This window comes from Triticum urartu, chromosome 7 (genome assembly GCF_003073215.2).
Source record: "Triticum urartu cultivar G1812 chromosome 7, Tu2.1, whole genome shotgun sequence".
Classification (NCBI taxonomy): Eukaryota; Viridiplantae; Streptophyta; class Magnoliopsida; order Poales; family Poaceae; genus Triticum; species Triticum urartu.
The window spans coordinates 93,967,662-93,993,627 of NC_053028.1; the positions used below are offsets into that span (position 1 = coordinate 93,967,662).

Consider the following 25,966-nt stretch of genomic DNA (forward strand, 5'->3'; position numbering starts at 1 on the left):
TACAGGGGGAGGGGCACCATCACGGCACGCCCGAAACACGGCTTAAACCGCACCAGGGGCTGCCGATTTTTTATTTTTCTCTTACTTTCAGGACTCCATTCTTCGGAAGGCCTGTTCGGCAGTTCAATTACCACACAAACGATGCAAGAACCAGGGAAGCAGACAAGCCACGCCGCATTACGGAACTCACAGGTGGTCTCTATCACGAGTAGTATACCTGTTTCGCATACCATTCCATAGCCTGCCCCTGGAACGGACATGTTAAATAGTCCAACCTTTCGCTTATCGCATTATTTGTATCGTTCTGCTTTGATCACAGCCCTTTTTAATAAACAATGCATAGCTTTTGTCTATTTTTGCATTACTCTTTTAAAAAAAATATGTTCCTTAACGACATGTTGCACTCGTACACTTTGGTACGGCCAAAATACGCCAGGGGCTTTAATACCCCTCAATATGGTGTGAGAAGTCCGAACACTTTAACAAGTGCGGCACCCCGAACTTATAGCATTATATGCATCGGCTCTGAATCATGTCTTGGGTCAATAGTTGGGTTTGCCCGGCTCCTATGTTTTGGTGCCTTACGTTCCGCTATATCGACTAAGGTAGCACTAGGAGAACCACTACGATTGTGCCCCAGTTGAGCCGGGTCGAGCACCTCAGTGGAGAAAGCTAAAACTGACTGTCATGATGAAGCGAGAGCTGGTCACTGTTCGAGAGGTTTTTCGAGTCCCTAAAGACTTGTGCCGCTTATAGCGAGGAGTTGGCTCTGTCCAGCCAAGGCGTGGATAGCGCCCCGAACTCGGTCTTCTGAATACCAGGGGCTTCGCCGAAATTTAAAATTATAGAATTCTATGGCTAAGTGAGAGTGTTCACGCATTATAGTCCGATTGCCTTGTTCGTTGTGCTGAGCGCCTCCCTCGAAGGACCCAAACATGGAAAAATGAGCGCTCAGGTTTATCCCCGAACACCCCAGCACTAGCGGCACGGGGGCAGAAGCCGACGACTCGCCATCTCTCAGAATTGATAAACAGCCGCACAGAAGGTAATATTTTAAATTCCAACAGCATTGCTTAGCGCATATGAACAAGTTTTCAGCGCACAGGACAAAACGAGCGAGTGTTACTCAAAAATTACATCCCTGGAACATTCATCCGCCACAAGGTAGGCACCCTTCAGAACATCCTTATAATAATTCTCGGGCTTGCGATGCTCTTTCCCCGGCGGTGGCCCGTCCTTCACAAGCTTCTCAGCATCCAGCTTGCCCCAGTGCACCTTAGCACGGGCAAGGGCCCTACGGGTACCTTCAATGCAGATGGAGCGCTTGATGACTTCGAGCCTTGGACAGGCCTCCACCAACCGCCGCACCAGCCCGAAATAGCTCCCAGGCAGAGCCTCTCCAGGCCACAGCCGAACTATGAGGCCCTTCATGGCCTGTTCGGCCGCCTTGTGGAGCTCGACCAGTTGCTTCAGCTGGTCGCTTAGGGGCACGGGGTGTCCGGCCTTAGCATATTGAGACCAGAACACCTTCTTTGTCGAGCTTGCCTCCTCGGCTCGATAGAATGCGGCGGCATCGGACACGCTCCGGGGAAGATCTGCGAACGCTCCTGAAGAGCTCCGGATTCGGGTAAATAACAAGTAACTCACGTTTATGTGTTTGCTTTGCATAAAGAATGCCTTACCCGCCGCTATCTTCTTCACCTCATCCAACTCCTGGAGGGTCTTCTGGGATTCGGTCTGGCAGACTTGGCATTTTCAATAGCCGCCGCGAGCTCGGACGCTCGCGTCTATGAGTCAAGCTCCAAACTCTCATGTTTTTTATGAGAACCTGGAGCTCCTGCTGCACCTTGCCAACCTAGGCCTCGTACTTCTCCCACTCGGTGCGCTCCGCGGCCGCCCTCTTCTCGGCCTCGACCAGCGCTTGCTTAAGGGTTGCCACCTCAGACGTGGCCCCTACAATAGCCACGATAATCCTGTCATTTTTTTGCAATTGCACCTTTTTATATATATTTAAACAAGGTATTTCTTACCTTCATTGTCATCGAGCTGCTTCTTGGCACGCCCGAGATCTTGCTCGGACCGCTCGAGGTTCTACTTTAGCGTGTCCACTTCCGCAGTCAGTGCGGCGGATGCAAGCAGAGAAGCCTGCATACGCATATCGACTCCTTTTTGTTAGACTCCTGCGAATTTTATTTGATCCTCTATTCGGCTTTTCTTCCCGAACGCCAAACAGAGCATCAGGGGCTACTTTCTATGCGGTAATATCATTTACACATTCTTTACTTACCGCAAAGCCTGTTAAAAGGCTAGTACAAGCTTCAGTCAGTCCGCTCTTGGCGGACTGAACCTTCTGGACCACCGCACTCATAATGGTGCGGTGCTCCTCGTCGATGGAGGCGCCTTGGAGCGCCTCCAGCAGATTTTCCGGCGCCTCCGGTTGGACGGGGGTCACCGGCACGGTGGGCTTGCTCCTCCTGGAAGGAGGTCCCCTGCCGGACTCTGGAACCTTTGAAGGTTCCCGAGCGGTGTCCGGCCTACAGCCGGACTTGGAGCCCTGGGGGGTTTTATCCCCTTTACTCCTGGAGTCCGGGAGGTCGCCTTGCGGCGCCTCCAGGACCACCTCCTCCCGGCTTGGAACCTGTTGAGACAACACTTCGGCGTTGTCCGTAGGGCGGGGGGAGGAAGCCGTCAGAAGCGAATTCACATCCGACGAGTCCAGTGAACCGCTCGACGATGCGTCGAGCCGGTCTTTGGGTAGGCTGCATAATCATATTTGACATAAGGGAAAGCTGTGCAATAAAGGAATACTATGAATTACTCTGGTATCCGGATACTTACGATTTCGCCAGGGGCTTGGCCCTGAGCGGCCACTCTTCTCCGCCGTCGTCGGCATCGGTGGAGTAGTCCGGGGGAAGGGTTCTCCCCTTCTTGGACCCTCCGGCCTCCCCAGAGAGGGCGGCCTTCCTTTTCTTCTCTCCTCCCGCTGGAGGGGGAGAGGTCTCTTCTTCTTCCTCCTCGTCTTCACGGGAGGAATGCGCCTCGGAGCCATCGGATGATGAACCCGACACCTCCTGGCGCCGGGCACTCTTTCGAGTCCCCACGGCCTTCTTCGTGGCCTTCTTCTCTGGCACCACATAGGGTGCCGGAACCAGCAGCTTCGCCAAGCGGGCATCGGCTGAGTCTTCGGGCAAAGGAGCCGGACAGTCGATTTGTCCGGACTTCGCCTTCCAACTCTGTCAAAGGTAAGGGAGCTTAGATCCCACATAGAGTTAAACTATGGAAAACTAATACCCTGTAAAAGGTACAAACAACTTACCGCGCTAGCGTGACGCTGCGCGCTGAATCCGCGATCCTCGGTAGCTGATGCGGGAGCCTCAGCGTCCTTGAAAAGCACCTTCCAGACATCTTCGTACGTCGTGTCGAAGAGCCTGCTCAGAGTTTGGTGCTGCGCCGGGTTGAACTCCCACAGATTGAAGGCCCGTTGTTGACACGGGAGGATCCGGCGGATGAGCATAACCTGGACTACGTTGACAAGCCTGAGCTGCTTGTCCGCCAGGGTTTGGATGCATGTTTGCAGTCCAGTCACCTATCCTTTGTTGCCCCACGACAGGCCCGTCTCCTTCCAGGACGTGAGCCGTGTTGGGGGTCCGGATCGGAACTCGGGGGCTGCGACCCACTCAGGGTCGCGCGGCTCGGTGATGTAAAACCACCCCGATTGCCACCCCTTCAGGGTCTCCAGAAGGAGCCCTCGAGCCATAAGACGTTGGGCATCTTGCCCACCATGGCGCCTCCGCACTCCGCCTGGTTGCCCGCGCACCACCTTCGACTTGACATTGAAAGTCTTGAGCCATAGGCCGAAATGGGGGTGGATGCAGAGGAAAGCCTCGCACACAACGATAAATGCCGAGATGTTGAGGATGAAGTTCGGGGCCAGATCATGGAAATCCAGGCCGTAGTAGAACATGAGTCCCCGGACGAATGGGTGGATAGGAAAGACCAGTCCGCGGAGGAAGTGGGGAAGGAACACTACCCTCTCATGGGGCCCTGGGGTGGGGAGGAGCTGCCCCTTTTCGGGAAGCCGGTACGCGATGTCGTTAGACAGGTATCCGGCCTTCCTCAGTCTTTTGATGTGTCCCTCCGTGACGGAGGAGACCATCCACTTGCCTCCCGCTCCGGACATGGCTGGAGAAGGTTGAGGTGGGGAGTGCGGACTTGGGCGCTGGAGCTCGAGTACGCATGAATGGATAGGCAAAGGAGGAAGAAGGCATAGGTGAAAAGGTGGATCCTTATCCCCTTATATGGGTGGACGCAACTACGTGTCCCCACCAGCCTGATAAAACTCGCTTATCTCCAAGCGCCGTAATCAATGGCGCGGTTGGGTTACCCACGCCCGTATTGATGAGAATCCCGGAATAAGGGGACACGATCTCTGCTTTAACAAGATGTGCCAACGAAACTGCCTCGCATGACGCGCTGAGCTGGGATAATGAAACGACTCGGATAAAGGCTTGGCCGTGGTGTGTCACACTACGGAATACGTCAGCAGATTAGATTTGTGTAAATATTATTCTCTGTATGGAAATATGTGGAAACTTATTTTGCAGAGCCGGACACTATCTTTGTGTTCAAAATCTTCTATGAAGTACTTGGAGGAGGAACCCGCCTTGCAATGCCGAAGACAATCTGCGCGCCGGACTCGTCGTCATTGAAGCCTGGTTCAGGGGCTACTGAGGGAGTTCTGGATTAGGGGGTGTTCGGATAGCTGGACTATACCTTCAGCCGGACTCCTGGACTATGAAGATACAAGATTAAAGACTTCGCCCCGTGTCCGGAAGGGACTTTCCTTGGCGTGGAAGGCAAGCTTGGTTACCATTGTAATCGACTTTGTGTAACCCTAACCCTCTCCGGTGTCTATATAAACCGGAGGGTTTTAGTCCGTAGGACAAGATACAGAACAACAATCATACCATAGGCTAGCTTCTAGGGTTTAGCCTCTCCGATCTCGTGGTAGATCTACCCTTGTACTACCCATATCATCTATATTAATCAAGCAGGACGTAGGGTTTTACCTCCATCAAGAGGGCCCGAACCTGGGTAAAACTTCGTGTCCCTTGCCTCCTGTTACCATCCGGCCTAGACGCACAGTTCGGGACCCCCTACCCGAGATCCGCCGGTTTTGACACCGACAGTAGTGTTTTGAAAGCGATTGAAGCGATGATGACAAACAATAAAGTGAAGGGAGTTGTATCGATCAAGGTAAGACAACATCGATGACAAATATGTTGACGAAGAAACATTCGGCCATGAGTAGGCTGTGGCGAGGGCCAAAACTAGCTAGAACATCATATCCAAGCATATGCATTTAAACTAACCATGCACCAATTCTTAGGCATTTTCCATGAAGTTACCAGTGATATACTTTTGTTCCCCACTATAGACAAACATGTTCAATGCCCGTTGATCAACTAAGACATTTTTATAACTTAGACAGCTTTTTGAAACTAGCAAAATTCGAAGTAGCCCTATGCCATGGATAAAGCACCAGGATGGTATGAAAAAAACACAATCCTTAGGTTGAAAGACACCTGCCAATTATGTAATACACCTCATTAGCTCCAGAAAAGCGAATCATCGACATATCGAAGGTCCCTGAACCATCCACAGATGGTGTTGCTCACCCTGGAGAAAGAAATGAGTACCAACCCCGATTTATCCTTAACACCCCATTGCACCATTTCATCATGGGTAATTCCCAATTTAAGGAATATTCCCATCAACATACCCTATATTTAGCGAATTTGTTGACACAGTGTAGTCCTCCTTTCCAAGAAATTGTCTCCAAATCGACTAGAAAGGCCCACCCATCAGACTGCGATGAATTATACAAGGACTACATTCGTAAAATACACAAAACTAGTAATGGGGTGGATTATAAAAAGGAAACAAAAAATCTATAGATTGGCCACTCAAGACAAATCAACAAGTCGTCTCGATCCTGCTCTGTCAGGAGACAAATGCAAGACCCATGATGGCTAGGGTTAGTGTTCAGATGGTGTGGTAGCGTTTTGAAAGCAATTGAAGCCATGATAACAAACAATGAAGTGAAGGGAAATGTATCGATCAAGGTAAGAAAACCTCGAGGACAAATGCGTTGATGATGAAACATTAGGTCGCGAGTAGGACACGACAAGGGCCAAAACTAGCTGGAACATTATGTCTAGGCATAAGTGTTTTAGAATAACCATGCACCAATCGTTAGGCATTTTCCACGAAATTATGTGTGAGGTATTTTTGTTCTTCGCAACGGGTAAACATGTTCAATGCCCGTCAATCAACTAAGACATTTTTAATAACTAAGACATTGTTTTGAAAGGAAATTGCTTCATGGACGACAGTTTGCACACGATCTGCGAATGATGCTTCCTCCCCAATTGTTCTCCTACATGCACACTCATTGTTGGTGCTTCCACGTAAGAATCGTGCACGCGTCGGTTGCACCTTCGTCATGTGTATAGCAGCGTTGGTTTTGAAACTAGGAAAGTGTTGAAGTAGCCCTCTACCACGGATAAAGCATCAAAACCTATGCAAAATAAATAAATACAATCTTCAGGTGGAGACACAACCGACAAATATGTAAGGCATCTCATCCGCTTTAGTAAAGCGAGTCGTCCACATATCGCGGGTCGCAACGCCACCCACAGATGGAGTTGCTCACCCTAGAGCCTTAATGGGTACGAACCCAGGCCACCATGTGATATACTTATCCTGACCACCCCACGGTGCCATTTAATCATGGGTAGTACATAATTTGAGAAATATTCTCGCCAACGCAACAAAAATTGGCCAACTTGTTCACATGGTGCGATCCTCCTTTTGAGCAAACTGTCTCCAAACTGAATAGAAAGGCCCACCCATCAGACTGACGATAAATGCACTGGGAGCACATTCGTAAAATACACAACTTAGCTCACAGTAAGATGGATTATAAAAGGAAAGGCACACCGGTAGTGTCTAGCCACTCAAGCCAAATCAACGAGCCATCTTGATCAGCCTGAGCCGCTCCATCCCGAGACAAATGCAAGACTCGTGACGTCTAGGGTTAGGGTCAGGATGGCGTGGTGGTGTTTCAAAGGTGATTTAAGTGACGATGACAAGCAGTGAAGTGAACGAGAATGTGCCGGCCATGGCCAAGACGACCTCACAGACTCATGCGTTGGTGACAAAGCATTCCACCACGAGGAGGACTCGACGAGGGCCAACAATAGAACCCGCTCTGAAAGTCCATGCGTTTCTTGACTAATCATGCGCAAATTCATAGGCGTTTCTGTAAAGTTGTTGGTGAAATAGTTCTATTTCACACAAGCGATAGACATATTTGATGCCCATCAATCACCCAAGACATTTTTATTATAACCAAGGCACTGTCTTTTCTTATAGAAAAGCTAAGGCATTGTGTTTGGTTTGATAAGACTAGTCCTGGCCATCTCAGGCCCGGCCCTGTCGGCCCACCCAGGCCTGGCCCTAAAATCCAGGGCCTAGGCCCGATGGGCTTGTCTGTGGGCCGGGATTGGGCCTGAGTTTTGAGCTCATCAGCAGGGCCTGGACGGGCTTGGGCTTGGCATATTGGCATTTTAAGGAAGAGGCCCGGCCCACGACCCTAAGCCCTAAGGGCTTTTCAGGGCTTTTTACGAGATGGGCCGGGCTTGGGCTTGAAAAGTAGGCCCGATAGTAGGGTCTGGAAGGGCCTGGGCCTCAGTTTTCTGCCATGAGCTTTTTTAGGCCCAACTCATGGCCAGATATAGATAAGACCATGCCAATATGTTGTTTTGTTTGTTATTCATTATTGTTGGTATCAAAACACTTACCAATCCTATGATTACGTCTCCTTCCTAAACATGTAAAACCACAATAATCGGCCAAAACTAATACTACGATGGACGGCCCAGCCTAGCCTAGTGCATGATAATGATTAGATTAAGAACCAAATAATAATAATAACAATAATAATAATTGTACTAGTAAAACTCAAACAACCCGCTTGTCCTCTCCGCTGACCTCACCCCCTCCCTCGCAAAACAAAGCCTCTAGAAAACAGGTGAGACGAGCCGCGTGCGTCAAGTAGATGTGCTCCTTGGCAAATGACGTGCAGTCGTCCCAAGAAGAAAAATGGTAGAAAGCTACACGCACCTGTCTCATTTCACCCACACGAAAACCAGCCTTACGCTAACACAGGGCCGAGAAGCTTCCAGGCCCCCAAGTCAGTTATACATGTAACGTGCACGTAGCCTTCCTATCGACTGAAACGCACTAGCTCAGCCAGCCGTAGAGCGGGTCACACCCCTAACAGGTGAGCCCACGGATTTTGTTTGGGTCCACGACGCGAGACCCCCGTGCAGGAACTTTCGTAATTTTTCCATGGAGGACATGATCCATTCGCATCCACTCAACATCGCAGTCACTGATACTTAGACCCCACCCGACTCACGCGTCCCATGATGTGCGCCGTGCCGCGTGCACATAGCGTGAGCCGACCTTCCCACCACCCGGCCAATCACGGGCGACCACGTGGCAGCTCGACCATTGGATCTCGATCGGAGGGCTGGGAGGACGCGGATGGGCCCGCGCGACCCGTCGATGGGGGTCACCGCGGGACGGGCCACTGGCTGGCGCCGGTCGCTCCCCCGCGAATCTATTTAACCCGGCCGCCCTCGCTCGCCCGCCGGCGTCGCCGCCGCCCGCACACACGCAGCCACCAGAAGCGGAGGAGAAGAAATAAGAACTAGCGTAGAATAAAAAGGGGAAAACAACGCCAGAAAGAATAATATCCGGAGCACGAGGCCAACGAGGACGACGAGCGGCAGCATCACGGAGGAGGAGGAGGAAGAAAAGCGACCGACTACCACAGCCCGCGAGCTCTCGAGGTGAGGATTTCTCCGCACTCGATTTGGTGATATCTGCGCTGGTAGTAGATTGGTTCGATTCATGGCTCGGCTTCAATCCGCACGACTGCTTCGAGGGGATTTGCGTCCGCGTTCTTGATGCGGGGGGACGAACAGGGGGGGATTTTCCGCCGTGGAGACGGGCCCCGGTCGCCCCAATGCGGCGGCGCCGGGAATTTGGGGGCGGAAATCCTCTTCTTGCGCTAGAAAGGTGTAGCCCCGAGAGGAGTCCACCAAAAGCAAGAGCTGAAAAGAGCGTCGAATTTCCGAACTCACAAGTTCTCTGGATCTTGAGAAAGAGTACCTCTGGTGTTGCTTGAGTTGTTGGGGAGGCCATAAATACCTGGAGCTCAAGATTTTGTCTTCTCTTTCTCTACCTGTTTTGGTCGGTAGTATCGGTTTGCCTGCATCTTTTGTACTACGAACTGGGGTGAAGTTTTAGCTAGGGGTGAACTCTGTGATGGCACAATGCTGCTCCCTGCTCGTTAGGTTTATCTGCTTGTGATTTCTTGAGTTGAGTCTGCGCCTTGTGATTCGGTCCCGTTTAGGATGAACCGGTCGATTTCGAGAAGGAAAGAAACCGATTTTGGGGAACCAACAGGGCGTATTAATCAATCACCTCTAAGAAAGCCGCGGCAGAAGTTAACGCACAGTATCCAAATTGTGTTATTGCAGAACATATGCTCCTCCTCATCCACATTCAATGAATCTTCAAATTCCCCTGTGATTGATGACCACCTTAAAAAATGGCACACTCTTGTCTGTATTGAAGGATATAATTCGTCTCCTTTTTGTATTTTTTTCTTTTCTTTTTCTTGGTGAGGTAAATCTTCTTATTCCCATTACTTTGACCTTCTCTCCAGTTTCTTAGGTTAGGCGGTCTATCTGCTGTGTCCTCTTTTAGTTAGGTTTTGAAGCAGTTTTTGTTTATCAGGGTTTCTTGTTTTAGTTGCAGTCCTGCTAACTCTGTAATTAAATAGTCCAAACAAAGTGGCAGGTGATGATGCAAGGTTGTATTTTTTCTTCTAACTGAATTAGGTGGGTTTGTCTACCTGTGATTTTCTTTTATGTTAGAGGGAGCCACGCCACTGACACATGGGCCCACGGGTTCTCCCTGGGTCCACGGTGCACGACCCGCCTGCGTGAGCTCCCGTAGCTTCCTCCCCTTGGAGAGCACGGTGGCTCCGCACCCACCCACCGTTGGCGTCACCAACACCCGGGTCCCGCCTGGCGCGGCGTGCGCCATCCCGCGTGCGGTGATTTCGAGAAATAAATAAACCAATTTTGGGAACCAACAGAGGAAAATAATCAATCACCTCTAAGAAAGCCGCGGCAGAAGTTAAAACTCACTATCCAAATTGTGTTAGTGCGGAACATCCCCCCCCCCCCCCCCCCAACGAATCTTCTAATTCTCCTGTCACTGATGACCACCTTAAAAAATGGCACACTAGTTTCTGCATTGAAGTATACAATTTGTCTCCTTTCTGTATTTCTTTTTCTTTTTCTTCGTGAGTTAAATCTTTTTATTCATTACATTGACCTTATCTTCTAGTTTCTTAGGTTAGGCGGTCTATCTGCCGTGTCCTGTTTTAGTTGGGTTTTGAAGCAGTTTTGTTTATCATCAGGGTTTCTTGTTTTAATCGTAGTCCTGCATAGTGTGTAGTTAAATATCCAAACAAAGTGGCAGGTGATCATGCAAGATTGTATTTTCTTCTAATTGAACTAGGTGGGTTTGTGTTCTTGTGATTTTCTCTTACCTTTGCTTGTTTATTACTGTTTGGTTTGTGATATCTTGCAAGTTCGCATGGGACTGTACATCGCTGAACTTTTCTCACTAACCAGCTTCCTTTGTCTTGTGCTTTCCTTTTGTCAGGGTGAATAGAAAGCAACTCTCTTTGCTGTTAGGAGCTTGATCATGCGAACGTGTAGTTGCAATTTGCATTGATTGTATCTATGTGCTACTTTGTAATTCAAATGAAATATCCTGTCTCGGTCAACTTCTCTTGCCCTGTTTCCTCTCTATTTGTGTTATGTCTGGCTTCTTTTACGCCGGCCATATAACCTGTATTCCTTTTGGAAGTTAAGTCAATGCATTTCATCTCTTAGATCGGATTAACACTTGCCTTTTGATGATGGCTATTTTTATCATTGATGTCCTGAAACGGGTCCTCCTAATTTTGAGACCTAGAAGTTAGTAACTTAGAATCATGCGTCCTGGGCTGTTGGTTTATAAGCTCATTGGTTGAGAAATTTTGCGGTGACTGTTTTCTTGATTTGCTTCATTGCTTCAAAATATTACTGATAATTACACTTTACAGTTTCCAGCGAAAATATCCGAAGATCCTTGCTAGTTTCCAGTGACGTTCTATCCCATTAAACAAGATTCTTCAAGGTGATGGTTCAGTCTCAACCCTGCTGACCTCCATGTCCGGGGCCCCACGCTCCAACCTTGGACTTGTTCCCAGGGACATGAATGGTAGCCTTCCAGTTAGTACTACAAATTCCTCTGGGCCAAGCATTGGTGTTAGCTCTTTGGTGACCGATGGCAACTCATCACTTTCTGGAGGTGCCCAGTTTCAGCAAAGTACGAGCATGAATGCTGATTCATTCACGCGCCTTCCTGCCTCTCCGATGTCGTTTTCGTCCAATAACATTTCTGGCTCTTCAGTCATTGATGGCTCCATCATGCAGCAAAGTCCACCCCAAGAGCAGATGCAGAAGCGGAGAGCATCTAGTGTAACATCACAACCTGTGATTGATGCTGCTGCCGCATTTCATGCTCAAAAGAAGCCAAGAGTTGATATTCGGCAAGATGATATCTTGCAACAACAGTTGATTCAACAGCTGCTCCAAGGTCAGAGTTCTCTTCATCTCCAGGGCCAACATAACCCACAGCTTCAAGCCTTGATCCGGCAGCACAAACTGGCACAAATTCAGCAACAACAGCAGCATCAGTTATCACAACAATTTCCTCAGCATCAACATTCTCAAGTTGGCATACCTCGGCAGCCACAATTGAGGCCACCGCTAGCACAGCCTGGAATTCAGCTAGCTGGACCTGTTAGGACTCCTGTCGAGAGCGGGCTTTGTTCCCGAAGGTTAATGCAGTATTTGTATCACAAGCGTTACCGGCCAGATGTGAGTTTATGCATTTTCAGATATTTATTACAAGATACACAACAATGGAAGTACAATTTACTCAAAATTATCTTGTAGGATAATCCCATAACATACTGGAGGAAGCTCATTGATGAATATTTTGCACCACGATCAAGAGAAAGATGGTGTGTGTCATCATATGAAAAACCAGGGAATACCTCGGTTGCTATTCCACAGACATCCCCGGTTAGTAAAAAAAATCATATCTGAAATTATGTTGAATACATGTTTAAATAGTATCATACACCATCTTTTTAAAGTTTTGCTAGGATTATTCAACGCTGTTTATTATCAATTACCTTTGATGGCAGTGAGAAACGTAATTTGTATGTGTAGCCTCTTGAGGAAATATTTGTTATTTTAGCCTGCACTAGTTATTTTAATTGAAAGTTTGAAATTGTCCTGCAATGGCTATTTTAATTATATATATATCTATTTTGTGTAATGAACCCGCTGATAGCTGATAAAGCTGATTCTTTGTCTGCTCTGCATGTATGGTCGAAATCAAGGGTACTTATTCCTTGATGTTGTATAAGATCTATGAAATTTCACACTCCTATTCTTTCCTTGTTACAGGGTACATGGCGTTGTGATATTTGTAATACGCATTCGGGGAAAGGATATGGTAAAATGTTATATCCTTGGTTGTTTGCACATTTCCCTTCAAGATTGCTCACTGCGTATGAATGCTGATATGTTATGCTTATTCTGTTATTCCCCTATTTGCCAAGCTCAATATTCTTGTACATGTCTTGTGCTTTACAGAAGACAATCAACAATATTACTTTCTAAGGAAGCCATTATGCATCAAGATTGCAAATAAAAGTAGCTTTACAGAAGACAATCAACAATATTACTTTCTAAGGAATCCATTAAGCATCAAGAGTGCAAATAAAAGTATCTTATGAAGTTGTTAACTCTCTGGAGCAGTACAGAATACCTTATCATAAGAAATAGTGGGTTACTGTCATGAATGAAGAATAACCTCATAGTTTTGGCATTTTATTTCTTCCACAGCAAAGCTTTCTTTGTGTTATCATGCACTTTGCCCCTCCTGTTTTTTAGATGAACATCTTGACTGTCTGTTTTTGGGGCCCTTTCTGTTTTGCTTCTTCATTGTGCAATTCTCATAAATAAGATTTTAAGTTTTTCTCTGCAATGTAATCAATATTTTTTTTGAGCTCACCCAGTTTCCCGCCTTCTCTTATCTATCATACAGAGGCTACCTCTGAAATACTTCCTAGACTCTGTCAAATTAGATTTGACCACGGTGTTAAGGATGAATATCTATTCCTTGACATGCCGAACGAGTTCCGGTTGCCCAACGGACTGCTGCTCCTGGAGCATGCTAAAGTTGTTCAGAAGAGCATCTATGAACACCAACATGTCACACATGAGGGACAACTGAGAATAATATTCACTCCAGAACTAAAGGTATGTTCCTAGTTGTAGTAGCTAGAGCCATACCATAGCACCTTTTGGGTGTCTTTTCTTGAGCATTTGTGCATTTGTGGATATCTTGAAGTGAGAATCATTCTTATGTGCTGATTGCATATGCAGATTATGTCCTGGGAGTTTTGTTCACGGAGACACGACGAGTATGTCACTCGCAAGTTTCTAACAGACCAGGTAAAGTTCTTAGACCAGTATGGGCTTCCTGTTCCATCGCCTATTTGATTAACCTTTGGTTCAAAGGCTGCATATGGTTGAGCTATCGCCTACATATACACAGTGTGATTTGATGCCTGGCATCTTGTAGTTTTGTGTTTATGGCGTAAATCTAATGGGCATTGCTGCTCCTGGGTGATTGGGGTGAAAAGATCAGATCCCTCCCATGCTTACTAGTTTCATCATCCATTTGCTTAACTGTCTACTCAATTAAGTTACAGATAGCTGCAGGCAGAAAACACCAAAGACGATTAAATTATACTCAACCTTTAGAGTAGGCCATAATTCATTGCAATCCTTATGTTTGCCATAGCACCTTTCAAAATCACTTGTTACAAGTGGGGACATCACCCACTCCGCCGTCTTGTTTTGTGGTTCTAAATATTTACCACGATTATTTTACGGTTTTGGAATTTGAAAGCTTCCTTTCTTTTTCATAATTTTTTCTTCCAAATGGATTTATTTTTTACTTTGTAGGAAATGGTAAAGCACGGGTGTTCAACCAGTTCACCTAATTATAAATCTTAAACTGTGGCTTTGTGTGATGCGCTTTAACTTTGGCACTCTTCTATATTTTTCTTATGCACATGCTTTTGTTTTTTCAGGTTACACATATGCTGCGTGCTACCCAGAATTACCAAGCTACTGTCACTAAAAATGGACCTGCTGGCCTATCGAACGATGAGGCACAAAACGCTTGCAACCAGTTAGTAAAACTAAAGTCACAAAAATATGTAGTTGATTCTCTCTAGAGTTGAATTTCTGATATTCTAATCACTACTTGTAAATTCTTTTTTTGTATGAACTTTGTAGGTTTGCGTCAGCATCACGACAACTAGCGAAAAATATAGATCACCACAGCCTAAATGAGCATGGTCTTTCTAAAAGATATGTTCGCTGTTTGCAGGTAACTGGAGTTCCCTAAGTAGTATTTACCTTTCTATTTGCTCAACATTTTGTTAAAAAACATTTTGTAGTCTTGATATTTTCCACATGGAGTGCATCATATGGTTTTGTTCCGTATATGTGCATTATGGCATGTTGATTGCTTATGTCCTCTTGGCAGATATCAGAGGTGGTGAATCACATGAAGGATCTAATTGAGTTCAGCCACAAGAATAAGCTCGGCCCTATAGGTAGGAGCATGCACATACACCAATCGTCTTTAGTACCTAGGTGCTGTATTAAGTTTCCATAAAACAGTTTTGACTAGTGATACTCATGAATATGGTAGAACTAAGCATAGCATTTTGGTTTCTTCCAAAAAGTTAAGCAATAATGCATGTTCTATTGTATTACCTCCGTACCAAAATATAAGACGTTTTTGTAGGCTAGGCTAGTTGAGCCTACAAAAACGTTAATATTTTGATATGGAGGTAGTACTTCATAAGAAACATGTACATGACTAGAAACTACGTTCAAACTCCAGCTGAGCCAAAAACCCAGCTAATGCAAATCCGGTCGTAATGCAACTTCTGAACTAGTGAGAGATGTGGACTGTGAGCTTGAACATGTACAAATTGGTTGTGATGCAAACAGTGCGGAGCTAAACATTGTATGCCACCTTTAGGGCTTCATCATATTTGCTGCTGATAACAGCAAATCATAACAACTGAAGAGAAACATTTGTGACATAGTGACCCTGCTTTGCCCATTGATCCCATTGATCCGTAAGATAGTTTAAATGTTTAATATTTTGCCTGTTCATCTGCAGAGGGCCTGAAGAACTATCCCAAACAAACTGCTGGACCAAAGCTCACGGTGCAGAATTTGCATGACTCAAAGGCGGTCAAAACAGAAATAAGCCCCCATGTGAATAACGAGGTTCCAGGTGTTGGAGCAATTAGTAATAATCCGCAGAATCCTGCAGCACAAAGCAATTACCAACATATGCTGAGAAGCTCAAGTGCAAATCAGTTGCTTCAGCAGGAGGCATCACAAAATGCTGCGGCAATGAACAGTTACCAGAATATGTTTAGAAGCTCAAGCGCAAATCAGGGCTTGCTCCAGCAGGAGGCATCTCAGAATGCTGGTGCGCTAAACAATTACCAGAATATGCTTAGAGGCTCAAGCCCGAATCAAAGTTTGCTTCAGCAGGAGGCATCGAGTATCTTCAAAGGTCCTACAGCAGTGCACAGTGGCATTCAGCTGGAAGCATCTAGGTCGTTCCGTGCGGCTCAGCTTGGGCAATTCCAGCATCCCATGTCGTTCCAGCAAGGTATGTCCCAGCACCAGCATAACAATTTCCAAGGCCTGGGCGCTAGTCCACAATTCCAGCAGCATGTGATCAATCAGCTGCTGCAAGAAGCCAAGAACTCCAATAGCCGCGCTCTTGCTCATCAGCAACAACAGCAGCAGCACCATCAACAGCAGCAGCAGCAACACCATCAACAGCAGCAGCAGCAGCAGCACCATCAACAGCAGCAACAGCAGCAGCTACAACATCAACAGCAGCAGCAGTCTCCTAGTACTCCCAATGCAAATGGTGGTCTTGCATCTGGAGCCGCGGTCGCCAACACCGCTGCTAGCGGAGAGCAGGCACAGCACATGAATAACGGCACAGCAAAGGGCGCTGCTTTGATGGGTATGACGGGGCCTAGTAATCTGATCAACAGTGGAGCTGGCATGGTCCAGCGAAGCAGCAGTTTCAAGTCAGTGAGCAGCAACCCGGCCGCTTCTGGCGGCAATGCGGCGACCCCAAAGGCGGAGTCTGTGCATGACATGGACGACCTGGAACATCTCATCTCCCACGAACTTGTGGAGAGCGGTCTGTTCATGGGGGAGCAGCCAGGGGACGGTGGCTTCTCGTGGAACATCTGACATCATTGTCAACTAAAGTCTCCCTACTCCGAGAGCTGTGTTTGATGGCGATATCGCGGTAGATTATTAAAAGTTTTTCTTCTCTTTTCAAGATCGTGTTCGCCGCCTGGAACAGTCTCTAGTGATCATAGATTGATGAACCTTCAGCTATGTGAGAGAGTGAGTCGGTTTGGATAGCAGTGCAACCCAGTGTTATTAACTAGTATGGAATGACATGATGTGGTTGTCATTTGTGCTGCTATCTTCTTACTAGTGTTTGGTACTTTGGTCTGCCATCTTTTCTTACTACCCATGGAGTAGTAGATTATATCCAAGAGAATGTAGCATAGCAACTGGCATTGCAATGCTACACTAGCAGGTACACAGGCAGTGGCAATCACAGGAAAACCTCGATAATATTTAAGCTTGTGAGGCATCAGGACAACTTGTACAAATTACAGTGGGGATAGATCCTTTGGGTCAATGCATTTTTTTCAACTAAAATCTGATGTGTTTCTTCCTTTTAGAGAAAGAAATATTAAAATATTTTTTATTTTTCTTAACTTTTTGAGTGAAAAACGCCATCAGGTAGTGTTTCCTTGAAAAAAAATCACTCACAACGAACGTTCTATTGCAGAAAGATTTGCCATGTTGAAAAAAAATGTCATGCTAGTAGAAATAACTGTTAGTAATTTGTCACGCTGCAGCAGAGTAATTTGTCATGCGTACCACCAGAGATTCGCACATGGCAAAAAGAAAAGCCATCATCAGAAGAAAGTTGCCACAAATGTCCATGATTTGCTATGGTACAAAGAAGAATGCTGCAGAAAAGAAATTACCACGCATATCTACAAGAATTTACCAGGTTGCATTAGGAAAACTGCCATGCTCCACATAGAAATTGCCACGATACTAACATAGGGACAAAAGTTCGCGCGACGCTAATATAGGGAAAAAGGTTCCCTCAAGAAGGTCGTTCAGACATAAAGCCGTGTATCCGTGAACATTGTTCAGACATGTATGTCCGCTTTAAACCCTTGTTTGTCTATGCATAAAGCCGTGTCCTCTGATTGTCTGTACATATGCATATGATTGATGGGATGAAGAGAAAGAGGAAAAAAAAGAGATAGTGACCTTGAGTGAGGTGGGTCCAACGTGACGGTGTCCAGACGTTCGAACAACCGTTGTTTTCTCCCCAATATAGGCTGTGTTTGGGAGTTTGCAGATATTTATTTTAGGGGTTGGGACGATTTAGAGCATGACTGCACGAGCACATTCATGAGAAAAACCATTGTAATATAAAAAAGATCACTGCTTGTTGGGCCTGAGTTTATGGGTCCGTGTCCTCCAAGGCCTGCTATAGGCTGCCAGTAGCCAGTAGCGAGCGACGACATACAAATGCGAGCGACGACATACAGATGCGAGCTGCCTACCCCTAAAAAAGAGATGCGAGCCGCCTCCTCGTTGCCTTCTTCTTCTTCTTCTTCTTCTTCTTCTTCTTCTTCTTCCCCACAAACCCCCAAATCCCACATGATGTTGGCCACCCGCAATTGCGCCCGTACATCTCGCGAGTCACTTGATGATCCGTCCCTTTTCCCCAGCTGCGGGCGGCTTGTTGGGGGACGGCTGCTCTGTCCGATGGCGCTGGCCGTTGGTGGTGCGGGAGACGGGAGAGGAGGTCACCGTCGATAGGAGGTGACGAGGGAGACGAATCCTGTAGTATCTTCCTGCGGTGTTGACGCCTGTGCTGCGGAGCACTAGGAGGCGCCGACGTCGACCGTGCACTCTAGAAGAGTACATATTTAATTCACATCATGAATTTAGTATCATCTCCACCGTTTTATAAAGCTCGGTGTTAGCAAGTGGCAAGGCTATCACCAAGTAGAGCAGCGGTAGAGAATAGAGTACACGTAGTTTGTGTATGATAGGATAGGTGTGTACCAGGTCTAGGGTTATAGAGCGACAGGTAGGGGGGGGTGTGTGCCTGGGCAGAGGTCATAGGGGGAGCTAGGGGCGAGAGGGGGGAGGGAGGTTAGGGGGCATGTATTCCTCACCGGGTACACATCTCCTGGCATCCCTTCTCTCTCCTTTATCTCGCCTCAATGCCCTCCCGCAACATCCATCCATGTCTAGGCCGCACCATTGTCGCGCTCCACCTCTCCATCTGCCACGGCTGCGGTGCTCGGCTTCATCCTAGATGCTTAATAACCATAGCAGATGGTGAGCGCAAGCCGACGGCAAATCGCACCAGAGGGCGCCATCACAGGGACGTATGAGAGGATCTGATGTGAGTGCCCTCCTACACACCGCTGCCGTTGGGTGCATGGTAAAAAAATATATTTGGCGCTAGTGTAGCATATCACATGTTCCAACAACGATCCTCGTTGCCAGAGAGTCATCGGTGACCAGCGAGGTAGCGGGGATGTGTTGGTGTTGATCCCCATTGCCTGCAATAGGAGGACGACCTTTGAGCAAATGCTTCCCGCCTCCAGTTTGGAGTAGTGGAATATGGATGCACGAAGCCACGGACACCATCTCGACGACAAAGGAAGGGGAAAATTGTTGCCGCCATTTCCCTCTTAGACTAGCCACAATGGAAGTAACTTCAGCAATAACATCAAGTATAACTCAGCAAATTTGCTTATGTGGCAATGAGTTAATGAAGAGAGAGGTAGTTGTAGTAACTTAGCTAATTACTGCAACATCACATATCCCAATGCAATATGAGTCTATAACCTAATAAATGAATCTTTGCATGTTACCACACTTAAGTTACTACCCACTATGAAGGTAGTAACATAGTCTAGGGATATGTGTATGTTACTAGTGTATGTTACTATCCATTGTGGCTAGTCTTAGTGGGAGAAGGTAGGAGAGAGCAAAGCATGACTCTTTGACTGCGCACGCACACACCTACTAGTAAGGTATATGAGCAGAAAAAAAAATCTTATGGGAGAGCTTAAAGTGATGGTGACTGTCAAAGAACTTCATACACAAAATTTGGCGGTAATGATTTTCGTCAATTCAGTTTAAAAATGTATAATTACAAAGAGCAGGGTGGTATGTTCAGCAGACGCTAACTGAACGAGCAGTCGTCGTTCACTATTGCGCCAAGAGTGGCGGGGAAGCCGGCATCGTAGAGCATCTCCAGCCGCGTCCCCAACAGGCCCTCCCCAGACGATTTTGCCGCGCCGGCGTCAAAAAAACGGCTCAGTCACGCCTCCAGAAGCCCGTTTTTTGCCGGTTCGGGGCGAAACTGGTGCCGGCAGACTCAGGCCGAACCCGGCTTCCTGGGGGGCGCCTGGGGCGCCGGCATGAGCGAAAAGGGCGCGTGGGTCCGCCCTGTCGGCGAGGCGAGCGCCTCTTCTCGCCATTTCTTCCTGCGTTTTCCCCACTTCCCTCCCGTACTCTTTCTTCCTCCCGCCAATCTTCCTCCCGCTCGCCTCCCTCCCAGCCGGCCGCCATGCCATCGAAGAAGTACGTCGCCCCGCGCCCGGCAGCACCCGCGACCGCCTCCGTCGCCCAGCCGAAACAAAGGAAGCCGAGGGCGCCGCCGACCAAGCCACCGGGCATGTCAAACGCCGAGTGGAGGGCGGAAGTTCAGCGGCGGGAGGCTGTCAGGGCCATCGCCAAGAAGGCCCGCGACAACGCGGCGCGCGCGGCTGCGGCTGCCTCGACGGACCAAATCGAGGCCGAGGCGACTCGCGCGGGGATGATGAATCCATCCGAAAGCCACGCCCAGTACGCGCCCTGGGGTTAGCAAGGCATCGGCTCTCCACAACCATGGAGATCGCCCTCGCCGGGCTACGCCGACGGTGACGCGCACGGTGGGTTCAACCCAAACGTCACCTTCCCCCATGGATACCCGGTCCAGCGCACGCTCTCACCCGCCTTCGCCGGTGTGCAGTACCCTCCGTACAACTACTCGCCGCCCGCCTACGCTTCCTCCCCGACGCCCCCGCTACGCCGTGGCCCGCTGCCCTTCTCGCACCTCGGCGAAACCGACGAGACCGAGGCCGACATGGACGACATCATCGCGACAGGTTCGACCGCGGCCGCCGCATCTCCCGGCTTCGTCACTCAGGACGAGGTGGTGGACCTCAGTGGCGGCATGAACGGCGAGCTCGGCTACTTCTACGGCGAGGACGAGCAGGAGAAGGAGGACGACGAGGAGGAGGAGGAGGAGCCGACGCCTGCGACGGCGAAGGGGCGCAAGAAGAAGCGGGCGGCCAGGACAGGCGAGCCGCGCATCAAGTGGGCGTCCAAGGAGGAGGAATGCCTCGCCGAAGCATGGAAAGTAGTTTGCCTCGACCCGACGACCGGCACGAACCAGAGCGTCGACACATACTGGGACCGCATCAAGGCCGAGTTCGACGAGCGCAAGCTCATCGACCCCTACTTCAACGGCGTCTACATGCAGCGCGGCTCCAAGGCGATGGCGAACCATTGGGGGCGTATCCAGGGGGCGTGCAACAAATGGGCATGGGGTCGTCGAGGAGGTCGCGGCTCGCACGGAGAGCGGCGCCAGCGTCGAGGATCAGGTATGCCACGTCGGCCTCCCGCCTCTCTTCGTCGTGTACGCGCGCCAACTGTTTGTCTCTCCGCGCAGTTGCTGTGCATGTTCACCCTGTACCGGCAGAGCAACAGCGACGCCGAATTCAAGTACCTCCACGTTTACAAGCGCATTGACAAGTGCGAGAAGTGGGCGGAAGTCCGGCGCACCCTCGACAAGGCCAAGGAGACCTACAAGCCGGACGCGCCGACTCCTGGCGCATCGGAAGGGCGGCCGGACGGCAACAAAGTTGCCAAGAAGGGGAAATACGCCGACATGGCCACCGCTCGAGTGCAAGAGTCCATCGAGCACTGACTCGCCGACGCGCAGGCCCGGGCCGTCCTTCGTGAAGAGAAGACCGAGGCGCGGTGGTCGGCGTTGATGTCGAGCAGCGCCGTCAAGCTCGACCTGCTCCGGACGAACGTCGCCGCGAAGAAGAGAAACACCGACCTGGCTTTCCTACTGGGCGGGGCGGACATGCTCCAGAGCACCGACGAGGCGGTCAAGGCGTGGTACTTGGGGGAGCGCGGCCTCATCCTGAACCAGCTTCCCTCGACAAGGCCGCCGACGTCGACGCACACGCCGACGCCGACGCCAAACCCGCGTGACGACGCCTAGCACCACCGAAGCCGCGCCGACGCCGCCCAGCGCAGAGGCTGCTCCGTGACCCGGCTACGAGCAGAGCTCCGCCCCGCGCACGCCAACTCCGCCGACGCCTGGGGCAGAGCCGGCCGATTGATGCGCACGCGAACTTCTGCCGCTCTATTTTTTGTACGCCGAATTGTGGCTTGCGATCGCCCGACTTGTGACGTCTTTTATGAGAGGGAACGACCAAATTCAAATTTTTCACGTCCTGAGAGTGTGACTAGGAGCTAGGTCGCCCCAGGGGCCAAACTAGCGCCGGTTCGCCTTCAGGGGCCTAACTAGCGCCGGTTCGCCCCAGACCGTTCTTTTTTAACGCCCTGGGGGACCGAACGGCTGGAGATGCTCTTAGTGGCCAGCCTCTTGTTCGGCTGCGGCGACGGAGCCCTCTGCCCCAGAGACCGCCTGGACACAGCCGTCTCGCCACCACTGTTGTCTCCGCCGGCGACCCGCAGTACCTCCGCGCCAGCCTCTGCATGATCTGCAGCGGTCTCGTGAATCAGCTCCTTGCGCCATGGGCGAGCATCTAGCAGGCGGGAGGAGCATGTAGCGGTCGTGCAAGAACGCAGCACGAGCCCGGCTACGAGCAGCCATGCGACTACCCTGCAATTCATGGCGACACGGGCAGCGGCGGCGACAATATATCACGGCTAGCTAGATTTGGGGAGGTGGAAGTGTCTACTCGTCGTCAACCATGGGGTGGGGTATATATATACCATACGAAAATTATGTCGTCGCCGTCTCGAGGGTCCTCCAATCGCCGGCTCCAATCTGGAAACCCAGCAGATTACTCCCACATCTTAATCAAAATACCAGATACCAGTTGCTAGCGGCCGCGGTATTGAAGTGCACTGCATCTACCAGTAGTTGCCTTAAACTTAGGGCTAAGCTTATGGGTATGATGTTGGATCCATCCATGCATCGTTTGACCTGGGAGTTTCTTAAAGCAAGCGCGCAGCTGCTCGCCTGGACCTCGACCTCGAACCGAAGCACTACCCACTTGCCGTTGCACGCACGTAGATACACAATACAAGGGCATGCTGCATATGGAGTAGGACAAAAGGACAGGTCTATTATTTCTTTATAACCTGTTGCAAATTGAAGATGCAACCGCAGTGCCTGATGTCAAGTGCATGCACATGAATGCATGGCCTTGTCTTGTTATCGTGGACTTATTGGGTCGTGATAGTATAGTCGGAGCATTAGCTTACGCGATCTAACTTAAATTCGGTTCGATCGACCAGTGAGGCTGTGAAGTTGTATTATGCCAACCTCTAGCAGATCTCAATCAGCTGCCTTGTCTGCTCCTACGATAGCAAATGCCAGTAGTAGCCAGGGGAGGAGCATGCATGACAAGCTACGGCCGCTAGCAACTTGGCCCACATATCAGTGACCCCATGTCAATGGAAAATATTGCATATCACTAGTAGAAAAAGGGTCAAATGTGAAGTACATTAGTGCCGGTTTGAATTTGAGCCGGCACTAATGTGTCCATTAGTGTCGGTTCCAATAGCTAGGCGGGCGGACATCATTAGTATCGGTTCGTGGTGAACCTTTAGCACCGGTTCGTGCCACGAACCGGTACTAAAGTGAGTGGTGGTAGGATGTTGTCAGTCCGGGGCCCCTCCAGCACCTTTAGTACCGGGTCGTATCACGAATCGGTACTAAAGGTCGTCCTACATACACCCTTCGTCCACCCGAGCTCGCTCTGTTCTTCCCCTTTCCCCTCTCCTCTCTATTCTTTCTCTCTTCCTCTCAAGCTCATCACACATTTTTCCCAAAATTTGTCAAGATTTGAAGGCCCATATCCATTCAAATGATCATAAAGGTTAGCAACTTTGTCCTTTCATCTCTCATTGCTAGATTAGTTCGTGCAATGCTTTATATAGCGATTGATTTTTGAGTTTAGTAATTTGGGAGGAATTATATATATGTGCTAGTATTTGATTTATATGCAATTTGAGGTCAAAAATAACACTTAGGCCTAGTTTGGCAGCAAAGTATTTTTTAAACCATGGTAATTGAAAACCAGAGTATTCTCTTGGGTGGGCAAGGAATACCACAGTTTTTTAAGAACAATGTTTTTATCAGTTTTACATGTGTTTGGCTGGTGTTGTCTTATCAGAGTTTTGACCACTGGTGCGCCATTAGTATGTCTAGAGGTGCGCCATTACTATCTGACTTAGTAAGGGCATCTCCAGCCGCGCCCCCAAGAAGGCCCCCCAGGCGTCTTTTCGTCCGCCGGCGCCAAAAAATCGGCCCAGTCGCGCCCCCAAGAGCCCAGTTTTCGTCGGCTCGGGCCGAAATTGGCGCTGGCGGACCCAACCCGAACCCGGCGCGCTGGGGGTCGCTCGGGGGCGCCGGGCGAATCGTTTTTGGCGCGAAGAGCCGCGGGCCCGCCGCGTCAGCGACTCTACTCTCTTCTCGCCCTTTCGTCGTCCTCATCGCCTCGTTTCCCGTGGCGAATCAATGCCAAAGCTGCCACGCGCTGCCGCGCCGGTCAGCCTCCATTGATGCCTCACGGGCGGCGCAGTGAAGGCTGGGCGGCGCATCCCTCGGCCGCCACGCAATCACGCCACGCGTAACGCGCCGGCCAAGCCTACCACGCGGCGTCTCCGCCTATAAAAGCCGACTGCAAGCGCGCCAGAGAGACTCACCCCGATCATCCACCGACGACGCGCTCATTTCTCCCCCTTTCCTCCTCTCGCCGTCACCAGTTGAGAAAGCATGGCCGAGCGTTTCCCAGGCGACGGCGCGGCGGCGAACGGATTCGGTCGCCGTCATCTGCACGAGGACAAGGCTCGCCTCCTTTTCGAGGCCGAGTACCCGGCCCCGCCGGACATGCGGGTGCCCGGGGCGTGGAGGATCAGCGCCGGTGGCGTGCCGGTGCCCCCGGTACCCACCGGCGCGGCGCGGCATGCGGAGATCGCACGCATCCGCTCGTCCCTGCCGCGTGCGGCGAGGGAGGGGCCCCGGTACGTCCCCGACAGCCCAATCTGGGAGCCGTACTTCCGCTGCCGGCACGACGAGCAGCTCGAGTCCACCAACGGCGTCGTGCCCTCCGGCAGGTTCAACGCCGCCGGCCGGCGTCGGTGGTGGGGCGTGCCCGGGCGCACGTTGGAGTCTGTCCTCGAGTACATTGAGGGCGGAAACACGCCGCGCCTCGAGTACCCCACTCCCCCGTCCTTCTCACGCCGCCGGGGAAGCTCCTGGACGCCGAGGCGCATGGAGACCGGGGTGTCCTCCTCCTCGTCCAGCGGCTCTCCCTGCCTCCACCTCCGCCCCGTCAAGCCGGAGCCCCAGGACACGCCTGTCAGCGCGCGTACCCGCAGCTCCAGCGCCCTCATCGAGCCCAAGGTGGAGTCCAGCCTCCCCCCGGAGTACGAGGAGATAGCCCGGCGCGGCTTCTCCGACGAGGATGCCATGCGGTGGTCGCGCGACGACTACGTGCGCGAGGAGATGGTCCGGCAGCGCCGGGCCCTGGAGGAGATCGCCGCCCGCAAACGCGGGCGCGAGGATGAGGACGGTGTCGTCGTCCTCGATAGCGACGACGACGACGCCCCCGGACCGTCCAACCCGCCGCGCCAACCGGGGAAGGGATGCAGCAGGGACGGCGGAGGCGTAGGCGGGGGCGACGACGACGACGGCGGCGGTGACTACACGCGGTTCTACAGCCTCCTCGGCATGTAGAACCGCGTGGGCGGGCGGCGAGGCGGGCGACGAGGGAGACGACGGGGGTAGCCCGTGGTAGTTTTTTTCTCCTTTTGTAAAATATGTTTAAATTTGAACGAACTCGCCCGTGTTTGCGTTGTGTTTGCGCCGAATTTGAACATTTTAAAAACCCGTGGGGGGGCGCGACTGGGGGGCATCACGCCCCCAGTGCGCGGTTTAGCGCCGGTGCGCCCCCAGGGGACGATTTTTTGCCCCTCCTGGGGGGCCAACGGCTGGAGATACCCTAATGGCGCACCATATAGTAGTGCACCATTAGTAATAATGTATTTTTAATTTTTTTTCAATTTTTTTATTTTTTTTTAGTTTTTTTCTTAATCTCGGGTCACTATGGCTTAATCTCGGGTCAATATGCTTAATCTCAAGTCAAATCGCACTCTGTGGTCAAACTTCCCGAAAGGTCATTCATCCTCACACTACTCCAACCCAAGCACGCTTAACTTCAGAGTTCTATCCAACCCCAGCACCAACTCACTTC

At 50.2% G+C, this 25,966-nt stretch overlaps 1 protein-coding gene across 2 annotated transcripts; it reads left to right on the forward strand.

Annotated features, from left to right (window-relative positions):
* Positions 1–8,705: 8,705 nt before the first annotated feature.
* LOC125523766 (probable transcriptional regulator SLK3) lies at positions 8,706–16,825 on the forward strand. Of its 2 annotated transcripts, XM_048688837.1 has the most exons (11): positions 8,706–8,921; positions 11,258–11,523; positions 11,631–12,077; positions 12,156–12,284; positions 12,675–12,723; positions 13,318–13,532; positions 13,659–13,727; positions 14,372–14,472; positions 14,580–14,673; positions 14,833–14,902; positions 15,481–16,825. In XM_048688837.1, exons 2-11 carry the CDS (start codon positions 11,482–11,484, stop codon positions 16,584–16,586), a joined length of 2,322 nt encoding a protein of 773 aa, XP_048544794.1. In that variant the 5' UTR covers positions 8,706–8,921; positions 11,258–11,481; the 3' UTR covers positions 16,587–16,825. The 2 variants fall into 2 exon arrangements, with proteins under 2 accessions (XP_048544794.1, XP_048544793.1); XM_048688836.1 differs by having other exon boundaries at positions 11,258–12,077.
* Positions 16,826–25,966: the final 9,141 nt, after the last annotated feature.

Bases quoted from the DNA above. Each gene is read 5' to 3' on its own strand.
- LOC125523766 (XM_048688836.1), top strand. From the start codon at position 11,364: ATGTCCGGGGCCCCACGCTCCAACCTTGGACTTGTTCCCAGGGACATG. The intron at 12,078-12,155 runs GTGAGTTTATGC...ATTATCTTGTAG, and splicing joins ACAAGCGTTACCGGCCAGAT to GATAATCCCATAACATACTG. The intron at 14,473-14,579 runs GTTAGTAAAACT...TGAACTTTGTAG, and splicing joins GCACAAAACGCTTGCAACCA to GTTTGCGTCAGCATCACGAC.